The sequence below is a fragment of the Marmota flaviventris genome, chromosome 15, assembly GCF_047511675.1.
Source record: "Marmota flaviventris isolate mMarFla1 chromosome 15, mMarFla1.hap1, whole genome shotgun sequence".
Classification (NCBI taxonomy): domain Eukaryota; kingdom Metazoa; phylum Chordata; class Mammalia; order Rodentia; family Sciuridae; genus Marmota; species Marmota flaviventris.
Window position 1 is genome coordinate 49,052,213 of NC_092512.1, and position 19,279 is coordinate 49,071,491.

The 19,279-nt window shown below is 38.0% G+C and overlaps 1 protein-coding gene across 1 annotated transcript; it reads right to left on the reverse strand.

The window, feature by feature from the left end:
* Positions 1-368: 368 nt before the first annotated feature.
* Ca3 (carbonic anhydrase 3) lies at positions 369-10,880 on the reverse strand. The gene is made up of 7 exons (XM_027949301.2): positions 10,062-10,880; positions 9,124-9,321; positions 6,748-6,866; positions 5,175-5,267; positions 4,045-4,107; positions 2,930-3,085; positions 369-1,340 (listed from the first exon to the last, which is right to left on the reverse strand). The coding sequence occupies exons 1-7, from the start codon at positions 10,093-10,095 to the stop codon at positions 1,221-1,223; spliced, it is 783 nt and encodes a 260-aa protein (XP_027805102.1). The 5' UTR covers positions 10,096-10,880; the 3' UTR covers positions 369-1,220.
* Between the last annotated feature and the right edge of the window lie 8,399 nt (positions 10,881-19,279).

Here is a 19,279-nt window from a genome sequence, read left to right on the forward strand (position 1 = left end):
GGGAAAACCTCAGATCCAAATCATAACAGTGTCTGAAGATATTAAATGTTTAAAGGTCTAAATATCTGGACTTCTGCTGTGTCAGGCCAATGTCATTCCTAAGCTTTTTTATGAAATAATGCCATAAGAGCTACATTCTGACTTGTTTGCCTGACTGTAGAATTCATTGCAGGGAACCCAGAATTTTAATCAATGTTGAGGCCTCTGGGAGCTATTTCACACTTTCCGGATATATAGTCAAACATTTCTTTTGTTGGCACTAATTGCCTTGGTCCCCACTTAAGGAATGTAACATTCAAACCTATTCTCCATTTTTGTCACTTATAATGCATTTTCTTTAAAACACACAGCAGCCAACTTTTGTGTCCATGTCTTTATTGGTTTTGGTGATCAGTACAACTGCTTTTGCTTCAAGTGCTGTCATTTACTCCTTTGCGTTCTAGGAATCATTAATTCCAGCCTCGAATATGCTAGACATTAGAGATAGTTTTTGCTTTAATAGGCATGCAAAGATAAAAGTAACGAAATAAAAAATGAATGGCCCTGCTTCAGATAAAGAAAACCATATTTATGAAGAAGAAATTTAGATACCGCAAATTCAGATACCGCATCAAAACTTCTAAAACTCCTAATGTGATTTCCTTTAATGGACTATCAAACCCAGATATCTAGATAGTAGCTAAAATTCAAAAAGTGATGGTCTTCTCTTTGGTGTTATTTAAGAGGTAAAACACATTGGCAATTCAATTTTTGGTGTAACAAACATTCTGGCTTATGTTGGTTAGATAATCTTCATCTACCTCTCTTCCTACATATAGAATTACTCATTACTTCTGTAAGATGGACAACTCATAATACAAAAATAGGAAATCTGAGGTTCTGTGAAATTTAAGATGACAGAAAAATACTGCTTGAGCGCCATTTTTCTGTCTTTATTCATCTATTTTTGTTTCTTCTTCTTGGAAATCTTACCAGAAATACTACTGTGATAGAAAGAAAAAAAAAAAGATGATGATAACAAAGGTCAAGTGTGAAATTCATGCTTTTGTTTTAGATCTTGTCAAAAGTGACTTTGGTTTCTTGGTGACTGCATTTGTCACAATCCTTGCTCAGGTGTGAGGACAGGAAATACACTTGCGGTAAGGAGCACCAGAAGGAGGCAAGGAACCAAGCTCTCCAAAGGCAGGTTTCCTTTCCTGAAGAGGGCAAGACACAGCAGCTCACTTGAAGGAGGCTCTCACCACCCTGTTCTTGATAGGCTGCGGAGGGCGCCAGTTCCCCACAAGGGGCACCGGGGGCTCGTTCTCTGCGCTGGCAAAGAGGCTGCGCAGTTTGGCCATCTGCAAGGGGCAGGGCAGATGGTTAGCAAGGCATTTGAACCAAGTGGGCGAAATAGAGTTAGAAATCACTGACTTTCTAAACAGGACAAGCAAACCCTAAATCATATCTCCAGCACTCATTCCAGAGCTAGTTAGCTACCAGTTCCTGAGTAATATAATTTTGTTTGTTTGTAAAGCCTCCCCGCCCCCCATTTAATTCAAGATCACCACACCCTTTGGTCAAACCATTTCCTCCTGAATTCTGAAACAATTCTTTTAATTTGAGAGGTCAGTATGAAATACACATTTTATATAGAAAGGCATGACAATTTAACATAGGTGCAAACAATTATAAGCTTAATAGGCCTTCATTATGTAAGTTCATGAAATGGATTATTTTATTTTATTTTTTAATTATACATGGACACAATGTCTTTATTTTACTTTATGTGGTGCTGAGGATCAAACCCAGTGCCTCATGCATGCTAGGTGAGCACTCTACCTCTGAGCCATAACCCCAGCCCCGCCAAAATCAATTATTTTAAAAGAGCAAAAAGAAACTAGAGTCATTTTCAATTTTGAGCTTTTTTTCATTAAAGGACCAGAAAATAGGAATATTATATTTTCACGTTAAAATGTTTTTAGCTTTTCTTCTTGGAAAAATTTTATTCCTTTTTCAAAATATTTATACCAATGAGTAAGACCCTTCAATCTGAACTTTTGATAAAATTGTCAGTTTATGTATGTGAATCCGCACTGGCAGAAATATGAAAGTTAATGTTAATTGGGCAAAGGAGACAGTGGTGGACTGATGTAACTATTGTGGGAGCATTCATGTTCTCTGTGTTGTTCACTTGCTTAAATGTTTTCTTTCCATGTCTCTGAACACTTACTTTCTCCCAAATAGCTTTTCTTGAGTAGATGGGGGGAGAGGTACCAAGGACTGAACCCAGGGCCTCATGCATGCCAGACAAGCAGTCTCCCCACTGAGTTACATCTCCAGCCCCTTGAAAACCTCCTTAACAAATGTTGCTAAGCTGTTCTTTGGATGAACAGAAAGACTAGAAGCCTGAGAAGAGAAGCCAAGAAGTGTTGGAAGCAGACAGACCAAAGCTGGGCTTAGGATCCTGCACTTGGCTGTGTTTTCATGGGTAAATTACTTTACCTTTCTGAGACTCAACATATAATATCTGTAAAACTGGAGAAATAATATATACCTCACAAGAATGTTAAATCCTTTTTTATTCCCTTCTCCCTCCCTGGCCTCTATTTGCCAACCTATTTTCTAACCTGTGCTCAGTATTTCGGGTACATTCAAACAAATGTAGACTCACTTATCTTAATCTAAACCCTTAAGTGTTTTTAGAGCATAAACTTAGTCATTGTTTACTATCACAACTACTTTTAAAAGATCTGCATCTATTCTGGTACTCTTGGTACTCCTGTGCCAACCTGATTATAATTAACCAGGGCAAGCTGTGAAATCTCTAGGAGCAGAGTTGTTCTAAGTATCCATTCAATAGCTATATTTTTCCGTGTGGCATCTGCATCTTCTACGGGCAGCCAGTGATAAATGCGGATGCCTCAGAGGCGCTGTGGTGGCCTTTTACCTGGTCGGAGCTCACGGTGATGGGCTCCTTCAGGAGCAGCCACACGATGCACTCCTCACAGGGAGGTGTGGTGAAGGAGCCACGGTAGGTCCAGTAGTCTCGGCAGGCAGGGAACAGGCAGGACGGGTCAAAGTGCGTGAAGGGCGCCTCCTTCCCCTGGAAGAAGGTAAGGCACAGGCTCTGTGAATTGATGCACACACGGCCACACCCCAAAAGTCTCTCCATTGCATTTGTGCAAATAGATTTCAAGTTCAACAGAGATATTGGAACTTTTTACCAAGGCTCAGGCCTTTCAGAAATAAAGGGCAAAGGTTTGGGGAGCTGTAATATTGGAAAATATTACAATCATTGTAATATTTTATTCCTTATCGTTTTAACCACTAGCAGAGCTATAATTCTGCCGCTTCTTATGAGGGAAAACTCATACTGTATATAAAACATAACAGAAGTATTTCATATAGGTTGATGTTTTCGTTCTTGATGATAACAGGCTTGCATTTTAAGCGAATGCTATATTTCAGATTACTTACTTATTTTAGTGGTATAACTTAATAGCAGGTGGGGACTGGGGCTGTAGCTCAGTGGTAAAGCACTTGCCTCACACATGTGAGGTACTGGGTTCGATTCCCAGCACCAAATAAAAAATAAAGATACTGTGTGTTCATCTACAACTAAAAATATATTTTTTTAAAAAAAAAGTTAATAGCAGTAAATTTGAATAGTCCCAAAGACAACTAAAATGTGTCTGCTAATTAGATGAGTCAGCTGTTAGGATTGAAAATATATAGGGCAGCACCAGGATTTAAAAGACCAGCATGGCTTACATTGAGAATCTCTGAGATCCTGGGCATGTATGTAGGTGGGGAGGGAGAGGGCAAGGTGACCACTTCATTGCTCTGATTCTCACCCACTTCCTTGAACTATGTATTTGAAATGTGAAATTGCTCTAAAAACTATAAACCATACAAATATAATGGCATTTATTTTTATATGCAAATGAGCATATCTATTGGACATAGCAACTGATTTTAGGTGAAAAAATACACTTGAGAGTGTAAAAGAAAAAACTGATGTACTCTGCCTTATGCTTTAGGAGGGAAATTATTTTCTCTTACCTTTGTCTTAATTTTGTCCAGTGCATCAAGTACAAGCTGGAATTCGCCTTTCTCCCGTCCTATCTAGAAGAAAATTGAAATCCCACATGATGTTTTCCCCTCTCCATAATTTAAGATTGTCTTAAAAACTGATTTTGATCCATCATATGCAACTAGTGTTTATAACTCTGCCAGAATGTCTTGTACTAAGCAAAAACATGAGTTTATCCCCCCACCCCCAGATTTTAGAGGATACATTTTCTAATCTAAACTTAGACTTTAGGCCTCTGAAGTACAAAACCACAAAATTACATGTTGCTCTAGTTCTACACCCTTGACCTTCTCTGGAAAATTGTTCCTCTCTCTTTCTTTCTTTCTTTCTTCTTTTTCTTTTCTTTTTTTTTTATAGAGTTAGAGCTAGAGTGAACTTTATGTATCTGAAACTAAATCCATTGTCTTTCCTCTCAAGCCCACTTCAGCTCCTGTTGTGTTGTGTTCCAGCCCTGAAAATGACCCAGTCAATTCAGAACATAAAGCAAATTAGGTCATTCAAAAAGAAAGACACCAGATTTTCACCTCTGGCTTAAAATCTAGATTGTGTTACAACCAAATTCATGTGTTAATGATACTAAGTCCTCTTTAAACCAAGGCTGGCTCAACAACACACACATTCCATGTGCTATCTTAGCCGGGGATCATGTGGGTGGTGGCCACCTTAAGCTGAGGGGATGTCCAGCCAGCTACTTGGCATCACAGAAGTTCCCAACATGGGCTTTTCTGGTTTCCAGTGCAGTTGAAACAGAGTAGTGAAAAGAATAATGAGCACATGCCACCCTCACCCTCCTCACCACCATAATAAGGTCCCTTGAGTTTTTATCCCCAACTCTCCACACACAAACATCTTAAGAAAATTTAGAAGTACCGGGTATTGGAGTTTGGAAAAAGAAATACTTTTAGCAAAAAAGTACTCTGAGTTTATTTTAGCAAAAATGTCTGGATTACTTGAGTGAGTAATGATCAGTCTGTGGAGGAAGGAAAAGATGCAGATACACCCCTCAGACCATCAGGAAGGAATGGAAATCATAGTATCCTCATCATTGATAAGGGACTACATTTTTTAAATTAAAAAATATGGTCAATTTTTACCTTACCTTCAGAAAAATGCCAACCACAGCAATTCCATCAGGCTGCTTCAGAGCTTCTCCAAAAGTGTTATACTTTGGATTCCAGTGAACCAAGTGAAGCTGAAACCATAAAATACAGGTTATGAGGTAAATCCTTGGAATAAGAAAACGAGTAAAAAAAACATTTGCAATAAATCAAAAACAGGTGCATTCTAAGGATTGTTGCTTCACATTCTCATAGAAGTTGATAAAATTCTAAATAATAGCATGCAATACTTTGGTGAAATTGTTAATGGTTCAAATAAAATGTGTTTGAAATTCCCTACTTCCTTATAGCCAGGGCCCTAGAACCTAGTGGCAACCTTATCTTAATTTAGAACATGTGCACCCATTAAGTTAATCAGGTTTTCCATATTGAGTTACTTAGCGTGGCAAAAAAAATGTATATATAATAGTTTATGCCAGTTAAAATATTTTATTAAAGATCAAAAGTATAGTAATAATCCCATGGGTAAAGGTCAAACCCAAGGGCTTTCCCACATCTGTAAAAAATAGCCTAAACTTTCCCGATTTTTGGAGAAGATGTCTAATGGCAAAGCATTCTAAATAATTACTCTTGGCACTGGCTCCTAAATTGGCTACAGAGAAATGGACTGATCATAATGAAGTACTTTGGGTTTCTAAGAGTTTAATTTAGAAAACAATTGTGCTGCCTAATGATAGGCAGTTAGGAGAATGTTCCCACATGCCTCCAGTTCCTACCTCAGCCACTATGTTGACCAGAGGTTGCCCTTGGAAAGACTGAAGTGGGAAAAATGAATGTATCCTCATCTTTAGGGCACTACTTACTGGCTTGACTTTACAAAGAGATCATAGAGGTAGCTTCTCTTATTCTCTTTGTAGTGTAATGTCTTGATCTGAGCTGTAAGTCATGATATTTTTAATGGGCTGAGACAAAGCGTAGTATTTGCTTATATTAAATTATATATATATACATATATATGGGTTACATAATGCATACATTTATATGCACACCTTCATTAAAAATTACAATGTGAGCATTAGTCAGAATTATTAACTGCAAATTTTAAAATATTATGTTCTTATATAAGAGACAGCATAGAGCACGAGGGAAGATGATGAACTCTGAAGCCAATCTGCATAAAGAAAAGCACCAGGTCTAGCACTCATCAACTATGTACCTGTTATGTTACTTTTCTGTGCCTCCATTGCTTTACCTGTAACCTACTGCCTAGGGCTGCTGAGAGGATTAAATGAGTCCATCATGTACATACTTAATAAATACTAGCTATCCTTATTGTTCTAGTTCCATTCAGAACCCTGGCATTTTTTATGTTAAGCAGCTGATTTCTTAATAGAACCTTGGAAGTCTTCATGCTTAACACTAACCCACACACACCCCTTTTTACTGTCTAGCCTAGAATGTTTGGCAGCTCCAGTGTACGCTGACACTACAACTCTTTTCACTACAGGCTTGAAGCAAAAACAATGGGTATTGTTTAATTGCTGCACTTGTTCTTTTTAATCTCTGAGTTTTCAATGTAGGAGACCTAGAGTAGATTCTGGCCGTTCCTCCTACCTCTGCTGCATACTTGACACCATCCACCGTGTGCTCAGAGCCGTGGTCATCGGAGGAGCCCCAGTGAAGGTGAAACTGGCGAAGTCGGTAGGGCCCAGGAAGAGGACCGCCTCTCAGCACTGTGATTTGGATAAGCAAGGTCAGCAGTAATTCACATTTCCTGCAGAGAGCCCTGCTTTACACAGGTACTCTTACCAGCAAGAGGTGGTCAGTCTACTGGGCAGATGGAGCCATTCGCAAGCACACCAATCTCCTCACCAAATGAAGTCTTGAGAGACACATCAAAATAAGGTGCTTTCTTTTCTGTCCTTCTTGTTTTGTTTGCTTGTTTTATTATTTTTAAAATGTGACTTGAACATTTTTTTTAGTTGCTCAAAACATTACATTGATCTTGACATATCATATATCATACATTTGTTTCAAATGGGGTATGAATTCTTATTATTCCTACGTGTACAGATTGCAGGATCACATTTGATTTGAACATTTAGAAAAATAAAATTTAAATAACAGATGGACAATAAGAATGTGTATACCCAAAGAACAGATCAGAGATGTGGTGTGTAGGAAGAACTTGACAGTTGATAGACTTAAGTTCCAATCCTAGTTCTACCCCATGAGAGCTGTGTGACTTCAGACAAGTTGCTAAATTTCTCTGAATCATTTTTGCATCTCTGAGAAGGTGATAATAATTCCACACTTTCAGAGCTGCTGTGAGGATTAACTGAGATTAAACACCTTAATGGTGTTCATCACAATGCCTGCATGGTGATCAGTGTGCACGTACATGAATTCCTCCTCCATGTATGTCTTGCTTTCGAGTACACTTTTTTTTTTTTTTTTTTTTTTAGGAATACAAGCAAGAACTTTCACCCACATCTAATTTAGACTCTGTCTACTCAAATCAGATGAAATTGAAAATTCATAAATTTCCCAGGAAATCAATCACTGTGGACTGCTAAACTTGGTAATTCTTGGTAGCAATAATTTGGGTTTCTTGAATGAATGTCTCAATTCATTCAGCTTAGGGAAGAGTTTAGAGGTTCAAATATCTTCCAGAGGACATTGGAAACTATGCAGAAACGTTAAAATCAAGATCTAGCCACATAAGCTATCAAAATAGAATTCAGAGGGAAGCTATTTAGGAAATGACTGGCCACTCTAAGTGGGACAAAGATGTAAAACGATAATGCTAGGCCTGTTTGAGCTTGGTCATGAAGGAAGAAAGTGGTTTGAGGTATTGTATTTTTTCTATCCTTTTGCTTGAAATAGTTACTATCTGGACATATGAGTCCAATTTATTAAATAAATTACATGAAATTGGAAATATTCAACTATTGACTGCTTAAAAAATGGCATTTTTCATGTGGTTCAACCTAATGAAAACTGTCAAATTTAATTGCTTTTCCTTCAAAATGGATCTTGTTTTCAGTGGTGAGAAAGGAGAGAGAGCAACATGAAATTATTGTTTAAGAAAAAGTAAACTTCTATTATATTACTTACTTGGAACCTTCTGGTAGGCAGAAATTCTGACTCTTCTTTTTTATATCACTAAGAACATTCATGTATGTATATAAATAAGGATAATTTTAAGTTTATTAGAAATGTGGTTATAAGAAAGTGTGTTATACACATCAGGCATAAATTATTAAAGAAAAAGTGTTGCTTACCTCATTTATGGTAAAATAAGACATTTCTAATTGTACTTTTATTTCATTGATTTGTTTACTAGGGTAGGTTAAACTTTAAAAAAGAAAAGATAATTTATCACACACAAATACTCAAGAAAAAGAAGATCAGATACTACAAAATACACTCACTAGAAGGATAAATCAAATGAACCCCACTGAAGCCCTGAAGCCCAGGCATTTTGATCCATATGAAGGCCTCTTTTCTCCCCTGGATTGGCCTCCTCTGGGCACCAGGGGAAGAAAATTCATGTTTCTTTATTGTATTTCTTGCTTTGTAGAAGGGAATCCCTGTCAAACAGGGGAGTGGGAGCCTTGCACTCCTTGCACTGTGGTCAAAAAGCACAAGAACCCTCGGCTATTGGCCATCGGAGTTGGAATACTAACTTGGATTCATTGCCATCGCTGTCCTATCAAGCTCCCATTTCAGGAAAGCATTGCCAACTCTTAGCTTGGGCATGGGGCCATTTTGCAACAACAAAGTATCAGAATTAGAGGGTGAGACATTCCTCTTCATTGCATAAATATAATTCTTCACAACTAAAGCAAAGTTGAATGTCACATCATCTCCATTTTCAGGGATGAAGGGCTCCCTCTTCCTACTAATTCTGTTACCATGTCATAACTCACATTTGCCAGAACAAACAATGAAAACATCCATGTGCCCCTATCTAAGTGCTATACTTACTTGACCTATCATAAGTGTCATCAAACACAACTCTGCAGGTCTTCCCATTGTTCAGGATGGTTTTGGCAGAGCCAGGATCATAAGATGCTGACCAAGGCAGCAGAGAAGGGTCATGCTTGATGTCTTTAGTATGCAGCTCAATGGGTGACTGGTTGTCACCCTTGGCAATTGGGTAAAGTTCGTGCCAGTGGTCAGGACCTAGGAAACAAGAGTTGAGATTTATTTATTTGGTGGTACAACCCAATAACTAAGGCCTCTTTCAAATTGACGAAGCCAACAAAATACTCGGATGCTAGATAATGATTACAAAAGATCTGGGGTTCGAATTGAGCAATATAAGACTTAGTATTTAAGATCTATTCATAGTTTTGCTAATAGTATATGTGGAGGCTATATTTAATTCTGTGTATTCCTGCTGCTGTCTCAGGAAGATGGTCTGAAAGACTTACTTTTAAAATAGACTTAATTCATTGACCACAAAGAGTTTTTGCATCGCTGTGATTTTTCAGAACACAAAGGTATCCTTTTCCCACGGGTTAGATAGAAGGGGTAGGTGGAGCAGAAATTCTTATCTCAACACTAGCCTGGGAGAGATTATGTGTGTGCTGGGTCTGGGAGTAAGGGACAATCAGATCTGCACCTCGGGTGCTCTGACTTCTCAGTCAGAAGCAACATCATTTAGGCAAGTTACGAACTCTGAGCATCAGTTTCATCCAAGGAAAACACCAAGTCGATATAAAGGAGAACAAAATGAGATAAAGGCAAAAAGACCAGCAGCATTTGGCACTTGAAAAATTGCTCAGTAAATGTTAGTTTTTACCCCCCCACTCCAGGCCTGCATTTTCCAGAGCACTCCCTAGAATCGCCTACATTCTGTGCAATGCCAGGATATACTCTGGTAGCATCCTGGACCAGGGTCTGCAGCTGCCGGCACTCACCATTGTGGCTGGCGTAGCCCCACTCCTTGGCCATGGTCGTCTTTGTGGGAGCTGGATGGATTCTGTCTTCTCTCTCTGGGCGCGTCGTGCAGAGCCCTCGCAAGTCCTCGCCTTTTATATAGGTCCCCAGCACACTGCATGGCCTTATTAGGTCAGCGAAGGTGGGGCAGGGGGCTAAACTGGATTGGGGTGGTATTTGGAAGGCGGGGTGGGTGAAGCCAATGAATTACAAGAGTTGCACAGCTGTCGGGGGCCAGTGGGGTGGATGGAGGGGGGCGGGATGGGTGAGGTCCCCACTCCCCGCCCTCGCCCAGGAACCCTGGCTCCCGGCCCTTGCATCTCTCTTTCTGGGTGTCCTAAAGCTGCAGGGCTTTCCAAGTGGCGCCGACGTGCAGAAATGCGGATGGCTTTCGACTGGTCCTCCCTCCCCCTGTCCTTCCTTGCTTTTGGAGAGTCGGAGGGGTGCAGAGAATGCAGTGCAGTCGCTGTGCTTAGCCGTGAACTGAAATCTGCATCCTGGCAGCTTGTGCTGCCTCACTTAGAAGTTGCTTTTGCCACAGACTGACGGTCTGGCTGCGGTCTCTGGACGCTTCTGCGAGTTCTCTTTCGCTGCAGCGATCCGGTTACGGTGACTGGAAAGAACACATTTGTTTGCCTGACCCATGTTTGACTCCATTGCAAATAACTTGTAAAAATCTAAGGAGCAAAAGATAGAAAGAAAGAGTCCGGGAGAGCACGCTCTCTAACCCCGTTATCTTTAAAGAGATTGTCCTTTCCCTGGAACCGCACCAGATGTCATTTCCCAACCTAGCGGGTCACTTTGGTCAGCAGCACGCCAAGGGCTGAATCTGAGAGCGCAGGGAATCTGGGAGATGCCTGGATCCCGGGATCGCGCAGAGGAGGAGACTGAGACTGACTGACGTTGCCCTACTCTGTGAGCTGTACCTCTGCCCAAGTTCAGGAAAGGCCAAGCATATCCTGAAATATTGGAAGGCCGCTATCATAAAACGAGTTGCAGTACCTAAAATATATGATTTCACTCACCAAGCCATAATGAGAGATTGGGGGGGGGGAAGAAGAAAAGGTTTACAGAATGTTTTTACATTTTTTCTTCCCCTCCTAAGTTGTTTCATAATACCATGAACCACAAGAAGGAGAATAAAACTGGCAAATCTAGCGTATACGTGGCAAAAGTACAGTTTAAAATACCTGGTTATGGTTTGCATTGAAGAAGTCAGTGTAATAGATATTTACAATTCTAAGACTATATTTTAAAATTTCTTCTGTTCTAAATCAGTAAAAGACAGCAAGGAAAGATAAGCCAAATGTCAATGCTATCTTAAACAAGATTTCAGTACATGCAACATGTTTTTAAAATTAATTACTTTGAATTTTTGTTTATGATAGTATTTTGTATTGGGGATAACAAAACTTGAAAAGGAAATCTCTCATCATGGCAAAGATAGCTCATCCCTAAGGCATGTGGAATGAGTGATCACACTCATAACCTGGACGCCAGGGGAGTCACTGCCCGGGATATTTTTGTGACCAGGGATTATTTGATCCACACAATAGCAGTGTGCAATCAGGAACCAAAGCACTTTGGAAAATCTAAGCAAACACAGCAAAACAAATACATTTAGATTCTGAGCTCAGATATGTCACTGTTGGATCAGAAAGTGTAGAGTTAAGATGCCTGGGCCAGGTTTCAGTTTGTTATGGTAGAATGGTGCTATATTTTTGGTTAATGGAAGTGTTTTATATTTTTTATCAACTCAATAATTATTGGCATGAGTAAACCATAATCTTGTCTGATCAGTTCAATTGTTACAATCTCTCTTTCTCTGGTATTTGTGGTTAGAAGACTGGTAACTAAATTTCATGTTATTTGATATTGTAGTAATACAATTAAGATATTTAATAACATTTATCCCAAGAGCAATCTAGGAATTAATAATGCATTACTGTTTATGCATAAAAATTTCTTTTAAATAGGTTATTTGTAATTAGTTAGAGAATATGCACAGTGGCAAAGAATTTCAAATAAACACTAAGTAGAATTTGCACAATGAAATATTTAATAGTTTTAGATATATGGCCTTGAAAATGTTGATTGGCATTTGATTGTACTTTTTTTTTTAATACTATGGATTGAACCCATGGGTGTGCTTCACTATTCAACCACATAGCTAGTCCTTTTTATTTTATATTTTGAGACAGTATCTCCTGAAGTTGCTTAGGGCCTTGCTAAGTTGCTGAGGCTGGTCTTGAACTTCCAATCCTCTTGCCTCAGCCTCCAAAGTCGTTGAGATTTTTATTGTACTTTCTTATGAGAAGTTAATTTTTAAAAAGCTGTAATTTTAAGACAATTTATATCAAATCAAGTGATTTTAGATCATAACAAAATTTTTAGAAACCTTATCAGAATTCACCTACAAATATGTTTTTTTCAGAAACCTCATCTACAAATTTATCATCTGCATCTTAATTGATTTATCCCAGCATATTTGTCAGTAAATTTCAAAATTGCCTATCAACAGAGCAAAGACATAATTCTAAATTGTGTCCAAGACTTTGAGATTTCTGGAGTTGCTTGAAAAAGAAAGCTGTTAAGGGCTGGGGATATAGTTCAGTTGGTGGAGTGCTTGCCTTGCATGCATAAGGCCCTGGGTTCAATCCCCAACACCACTACCACCACCACCCCAAAAAAGAAAGAAAGCTTTTAAACATACCCTGAGATAAAAAAAAAAAAAGTTACCAGTGCTTACAAATTGTTTCCTAGCACATTGACAACAGTTCTCCCAGCACCATAATTGGAAAGCTGATATAGTGGGAAAACTACAGGATTCTTACCCCAAAACAAGTGCACACATACAGAAAAGGAAAGAGAGACCAGAGAAACCAAGAAAGAAATTATGGCTAAACAGTTACTGGCAGGAAAAGAATGAATATGACTGTTTCAATGCGATTTTTTGTTAAAACCATAAATGTAAAAGATCTAGGGTAATAATATTTAAATATAATTTATTCATGATTTAGCATTTTGTTTTCCAACATACCAGGTAATATAACAAATTCAAATCTTCAAGTTGAAGATTTTTCTATTGTAACAGAAGTTTTTTTAAAAAGTGAGAAATGTATGACTTATTTACCTCTGGAGATCAAACCATAAATTAGGATTTGAAGTAATTGCATAACTGGTTTCAATATTTTATCTATTATAGGGGTATTTATTTTTATGACATTTTTATTTTCATAGACTAAGTTCTGCAATAGAAACATAAAAATGGCTAATAAAAATAAAAACTTGTAATTAATTTATTTAACCATCACAGATACCATAATTTTGACCTTCCTCCCTGACTAACCGTATTTTGTAGGAAAGGATAAGCTCAGCTCCTGTTTGTCACCAGTGACAGCTGGTCACTTGGGTCAGAGCTTAAATTTTGGCTCCTGTTCATGGCAAAGTTGTAGGAGAGCAGCCTGAGGTCTTATCCCAACTGTGGCCTATCCCTCACTGGAATGTATCTACCTGAGACAACCACTCACTTTATTTGAAAGTGGAAGCATGAATCCAAAGGTGAAGTCCTTCTAAGCCTATGCAGGAAGATTTGATCATCAGGGTACATGAGTTTGAACTATTTTCTTCCACATATGAATTCTTTTAAAACTTAGCAGCATCGTAAACAGAGAAAAACTCATTAAACTTCATAATATCTTTTCTTAGAATCAAATTAGGATGATTAAGTCTAGTTTTTAATAACTTGATGGTATCTGCTTACAGAATTAACAAGTAGAATTTTGTTTTGTTTTGACATTTCAGAAACATTTCAATGATATTTTGCCTATTTATTTATTTATTTATTTATTTTATTTTATTTTTTTGCCCCAGGAACCTCATCTGGGAAATGGAGTTGTGTCTGCCTTACAGGGTTCTTGTGAGGCTTAAATGAGATAATACATAAGGCATTTAGCACAGCTTAGCCCAGTGTGGTTAATACTCAGCAAAGTTAGTGCCTTTCTCTGGCCCTGTTCATTTCATCTAATTTCTCTCTGGGCTGTCACCTTCCCTTAATAATCCTTGTTCCTTGTTGGCCATAAACAGTGCCTTCAGTGCATGTCTCAAAGCATAGGTGCTAACCCGTGGACATCACTTAGATGAAGGATACTTTCTGCCTCTATTAAATAAACATAAATAAACACAGCCTTCACTCTTTACTTCAACAGTTTTGAGCTGCTCGACCTAATCACCCATTGGCCCTTCTCACAGTGGGAGTCAAAGCAAACCTTTTAAACCATATGCACAAAGTGCACTAATCTAACAAAATTTACTGAAACTCATAGCACTGGGTTAAGAACTTTAAAAAAAAATCATGTAATTCCTACGCAGCTTAAAACTTCTTTGGCATATTGTTTGATAAACGAGTTTTTAAAAGTAAAATTCAGACTCCTCTAGGTAGCATTGAGGTGTTTTCAGACAGCCTATCCCAATCTTTCTTCCCACACTTGTCCATCCTTGGCTGTTGCTGCAGTTCCTGTGGTCTTCCCGTAACACCCTCTATACTTTCTCAGCCTCTGCCTTTGCACAGGAAATGCCCTTTAGCTTAATTGTCCTCCCTTCATTTGTACCTGATAAATTTAAACTGCTTAACTTCACAGTCTACACACTGGACGGTGTTTGTGTAATTTTTCACACTGAAAAGCTGTCACCTTTAAAAGCAGTTCTCTAAAAAACATGATTTATTTTGCTCCCTGCCACCATTTTGATTCAAGGCCAAGCCACTGTGGAGTTTTGCATTGACTCCTGTTGGGAAAGAGGGAAGAGAACTGTTTCCACTGTGATGTAAATAATTTTTGCTTCCCTGTGGGGTGGAGGGAATGATATACCAACCAACCTCAATTCTAGAGAAACTAAGGGGAAAAAAAAAATCTCAATTCTATTTCTGGCTTTCCTCATTAAGAGTTGTAACCCTAAGCTGGTCAGTTGATTTCTCAAAATAATAACTTCCCTGGACACTTCACTCCATTTTTAGCACCAAATGAAATAATTTATGTGCTACCACTTGAAAACTAACATTTTGCACTTATCATTAGTCTCATTTTATGAATTTAATTGAATAAATATTTTTAAGAATTGGGAAGTTTTCATGAGGGAAGAAATGTAAAGCATCATTTTTAAAATAGTAAGTGCCATTGTGCAGGATACAACCCGGTGAGCCTAAAATCATGGCATCTATTTTAGCCCATTCTTAGTTGCTATAACAAAATTGCCTGAGGCTTAGTGCAGAGTTCTTAGGGTTCAAGAGCTGATGCTAGCATTTGGTTGGCTCTGGTAAAGGCCTTACAAAGGATGGCATCCCAATGGTGGAAAAAAAGTGTGAGAGTAGTGAGCAGTACATATGGAAAAAGGATTTGGGGGAAGTGCCCATCTCACTTTTAACAATTTATTCTCAAGGGAACTAATCAAGTTATGATCTCAAGAGATAGTATTAAGTCATTAATGAAGGTGGAGCCCCATGACCTAATTACCTACCATTAGGCCAGACCTCTTAAAGGTTCCACCACCTCCCAATACCACCACCCTGAGCTTCAGCATACAAGCCTTTGAAAGGCAAACCATGTCCAAACCATAGCAGCATCTTAGAAGACGGTAAGAGACATTAGAAATTGCCTTTTCTCAAGTCTCCAAGTAACAAGGTGCAAAAATCTCTACATTGATGGTTAGATTTTTTGATAGCCCTAAAGTGTCATTATTTCTTCATTTTTCCAAAATTAAGTAATCAAGGTTAATAGGATTCTTTTTATAAACAACAATAAGTGTTGGTGAGGATGTGGGGGGAAAGGCACACTCATACATTGCTGGTGGGACTGCAAATTGGTGCAGCCAATATGGAAAGCAGTATGCAGATTCCTTGGAAAACTGGAAATGGAACCACCATTTGACCCAGCTATCCCACTCCTCAGTCTATACCTAAAGGATTTTAAAATAGCAAACTACAGGGACACAGCCACATCAATGTTTATAACAGCACAATTTACAATAGCTAAACTGTGGAACCAACCTAGATGCCCTTCAGTTGATGAATGGATAAAGAAAATGTGGTATAGGGGTTGAGATGGTGGCTCAGCAGTAGAGCGCTCGCCTAGCACGGGTGGGGCCCGGGTTCGATCCTCAGCACCACATAAAAATAAAGGTATTGTGTGGTATCCATCTACACCTAAAAAAATATACAATGGAATACTATTCAGCATTAAAAGAGAATAAAATCACGGCATTTGCAGATAAACTGATGAAGTTGGAGAATATAATGCTAGGTGAAGTTAGCCTATCCCAAAAAAACAAATACCGAATGTTTTCTCTGATATGAGGATACTGATTCATAATGGGGTTGGGGAGGGGAGCATGGGAGGATTAGATGAACTCTAGATTAAGCAAATGGGAGGGATGAGAAGGCAAGAGGTATGAGGGTAGGAAAGACAGTGGAATGAGATGAACATCATTACCCTAAGTAGATGTATGAAGACACAAATGGTGTGACTCTACTTTGTGTACAAACAACCAGAGATATGAAAAATTGTGCTCTGTATGTATAATATGAATTGTAATGTATTCTGCTGTCATATGTAGCAAATTAGAATAAAAAATAATTTTAAAAAAGATTAACATAATTTTTTTCAATTAGTATAATGTACTACAGAGAAATCAAAATTCCTCAAAGTCCTTTAGTCCAAATAAGTAATAAAATTTAAATAATCTATTATTTTTATTTTTTTGTTTCAGTGATTAAACCCAGGTGCGCTTAACTCCTGAGCCTCAACCCCAGCCTGTTATATATTTTATCTAGAGACAGGGTCTTGCTAAATTGCTTAGGGTCTTGCTAAATTGCTGTGGCTGGCTTTGAACTCACAATCCTCCTGCCTCAACCTCTCTAGCTGCTAGGATTACAGGTATGTGCCACCATGCCCAGCCCAAATAATCTATGCTTTAAATATTAATATAATAATGTGAACAATTTTCTGTATTTTAAGGGTAAAAATTCCTTCTATAGAAAATGCTACTCAGTATCTCTATTTCCTCTGTTGATCCTAAATTGAGCCAGTACTTTAGCTTCACCAAAAAAAAAAAAAAAAATTCTGTCAATTAAACTATGCCACAATACTTTTTAAGAATCCTAGCAATTAGTTTTCACATGTCTAATACCCATTTAATTCCCTTAAGACTAAGTTATGATTAGTTTTCATTGATTGTCTTTAGAAAAAGGTATTTGTACACAATTGATTTTGTTTCCACATCATCAGGAACATCTTGTCATTCTAAAAAAACATGTATTTTCTTCTCAGGTATGACTCTGTTATTTTGTTTTACTCAGCCTAATTCATCCTCTGAACTTATAATGTTTTTGAAAGTTTAACTACTGTGACATAATATTAGTTACTCTTATAAGTTACAACCAACTAAAATCTTAGAGATATGTATTGGCCTATGTTTTGGCATTTGGAATTTAAATAACTTCTAGCAAATGTGAAGTTCCTGAGTGAATTTTATCAGACCAGTTGTTAACGACTCTTGCTATTATGGAATACAATATGGTAAGTGACAAAGTCATCAAGGAGATTATAATACATACTTAATTATATGGAACCTATAATTAGGAAAAAGCAATTCCAATTTGAGAGTGAATAACTACACTATGTATTCCAGTACCTAACCATTTACCTTGTTTCAGCACAGGAGTGTTTTTAACAAAATTTTTATTCTCTTTGAAATTCCAATTCAACATCTTCCCCCAGCCAAAATTATATAATGTTTTTATTCTGTGACCTTGGAAAGCTCAATGCAGTGTAAATATCTAATGACATGAAATCCTGTAAAACTGAAATTTTCAAAATGGTCAACATAAATACGGATATCTAAAACAAATGTGCTTTTTTTACTTGCTAGAATAAATATTTCCTGGAGCCAATTTAATGTATAACTGATAGTGTTATTTTTGCAATTATAGTTCCACATCTGAATTAGCTGTATTAAAATGTGTTCTTCTTCACACATTCAGGGTATCCAGTGAAATTAAAGGACTTTGAGAAATTTCAATTTCACATTTAAAAAATTCTTTTGTAGCATCCAATATACTGTAACTTTAAAACACAATATTACTTGATAGAAGACAAAGTCTTTAGATTTAATTTTTCAGACTAGCCTACTGAAAAAGGAATGAATGTAACTGAACAAAAGGACTTGTGTTCCCTGTAAAAATGAACTGCAATTCTTTGAACAGACCTCTCTCAAGGGAACAAAGAACTGATCTACTCAGATCTGAGCACCTGATCATTGTTAGTTAATATCTATAAATATACAAAGGTTAAAATTGGAAAGATAGCCGCACTTCAGAGCCAATAAAGTTTCAATCTGAACTTGATATATAAAGACAGACTAGAACCAGTGGAGGGGGGGGGGGAACAGTGGACCAAGTGGGGAATACAGAAGGCAGAGACCAGGAGTGTCTTGCTGTTGCCTGAAGATCTATCCTGGTATCTCTCTGCCTTCCCCATTAATCCCTCACTAAACTCCCAGGTTCTAATGACATTAACTCTAAGAACAGTTTATCCCTCTGTACTGTCAGCACTTGAGTTCTCAAGAGTGGCTGCTCTGACCAAATTTAGGGGTTAAATTTTCATACACACTGAGATCATTTATTATTGGCATTAAAGACAAACTTCTTTTCTGAAGGTGCCCGGGTAGAGAAGACAAAACGGTTCACATAGAGAAGTTTCCATTTATGTGAGATGGATGAACCTGTCGCCCTCCTTGGGTAGAAGCACACACATGAATACCTCACTCACAGCCAGAAGGAGGCACGGGGCTCTTCCAAAACAAACAGTACTGGATTCCTTGTTTGGCAACCATTGTATTCGGACTCACAATTACTTTTCTAAGGTATTCTTTTTTTCACACAGGGATCAGAACTGAGCCTGAGAGGAACAGCTGGTCAGATCTTTTCATCTTTGGCCTAAGTCACAAACTTCCCACACTGATATTTGATTGAAGGGGTGAGAAATGGACATTGTTGACCAGGGTTCAGTACTGGGATTGCAACAGCAACCCTGCCTAGTACAGGGTGATGAGAGAAATAAATGGCAGCCTGGTGTGTCTGATATTGCACATATTTTCCCTTTGGCATAAATAAAAAATGGCATGATCCCAAAACTGAATTTTTTTT

Bases quoted from the DNA above. Each gene is read 5' to 3' on its own strand.
- Ca3 (XM_027949301.2), bottom strand. From the start codon at position 10,095: ATGGCCAAGGAGTGGGGCTACGCCAGCCACAATG. The intron at 6,867-9,123 runs GTAAGTATAGCA...TCCAAATCACAG, and splicing joins TGACACTTATGATAGGTCAA to TGCTGAGAGGCGGTCCTCTT. The intron at 1,341-2,929 runs GTAAAAGGCCAC...TGCCCCTTGCAG, and splicing joins TCACCGTGAGCTCCGACCAG to ATGGCCAAACTGCGCAGCCT.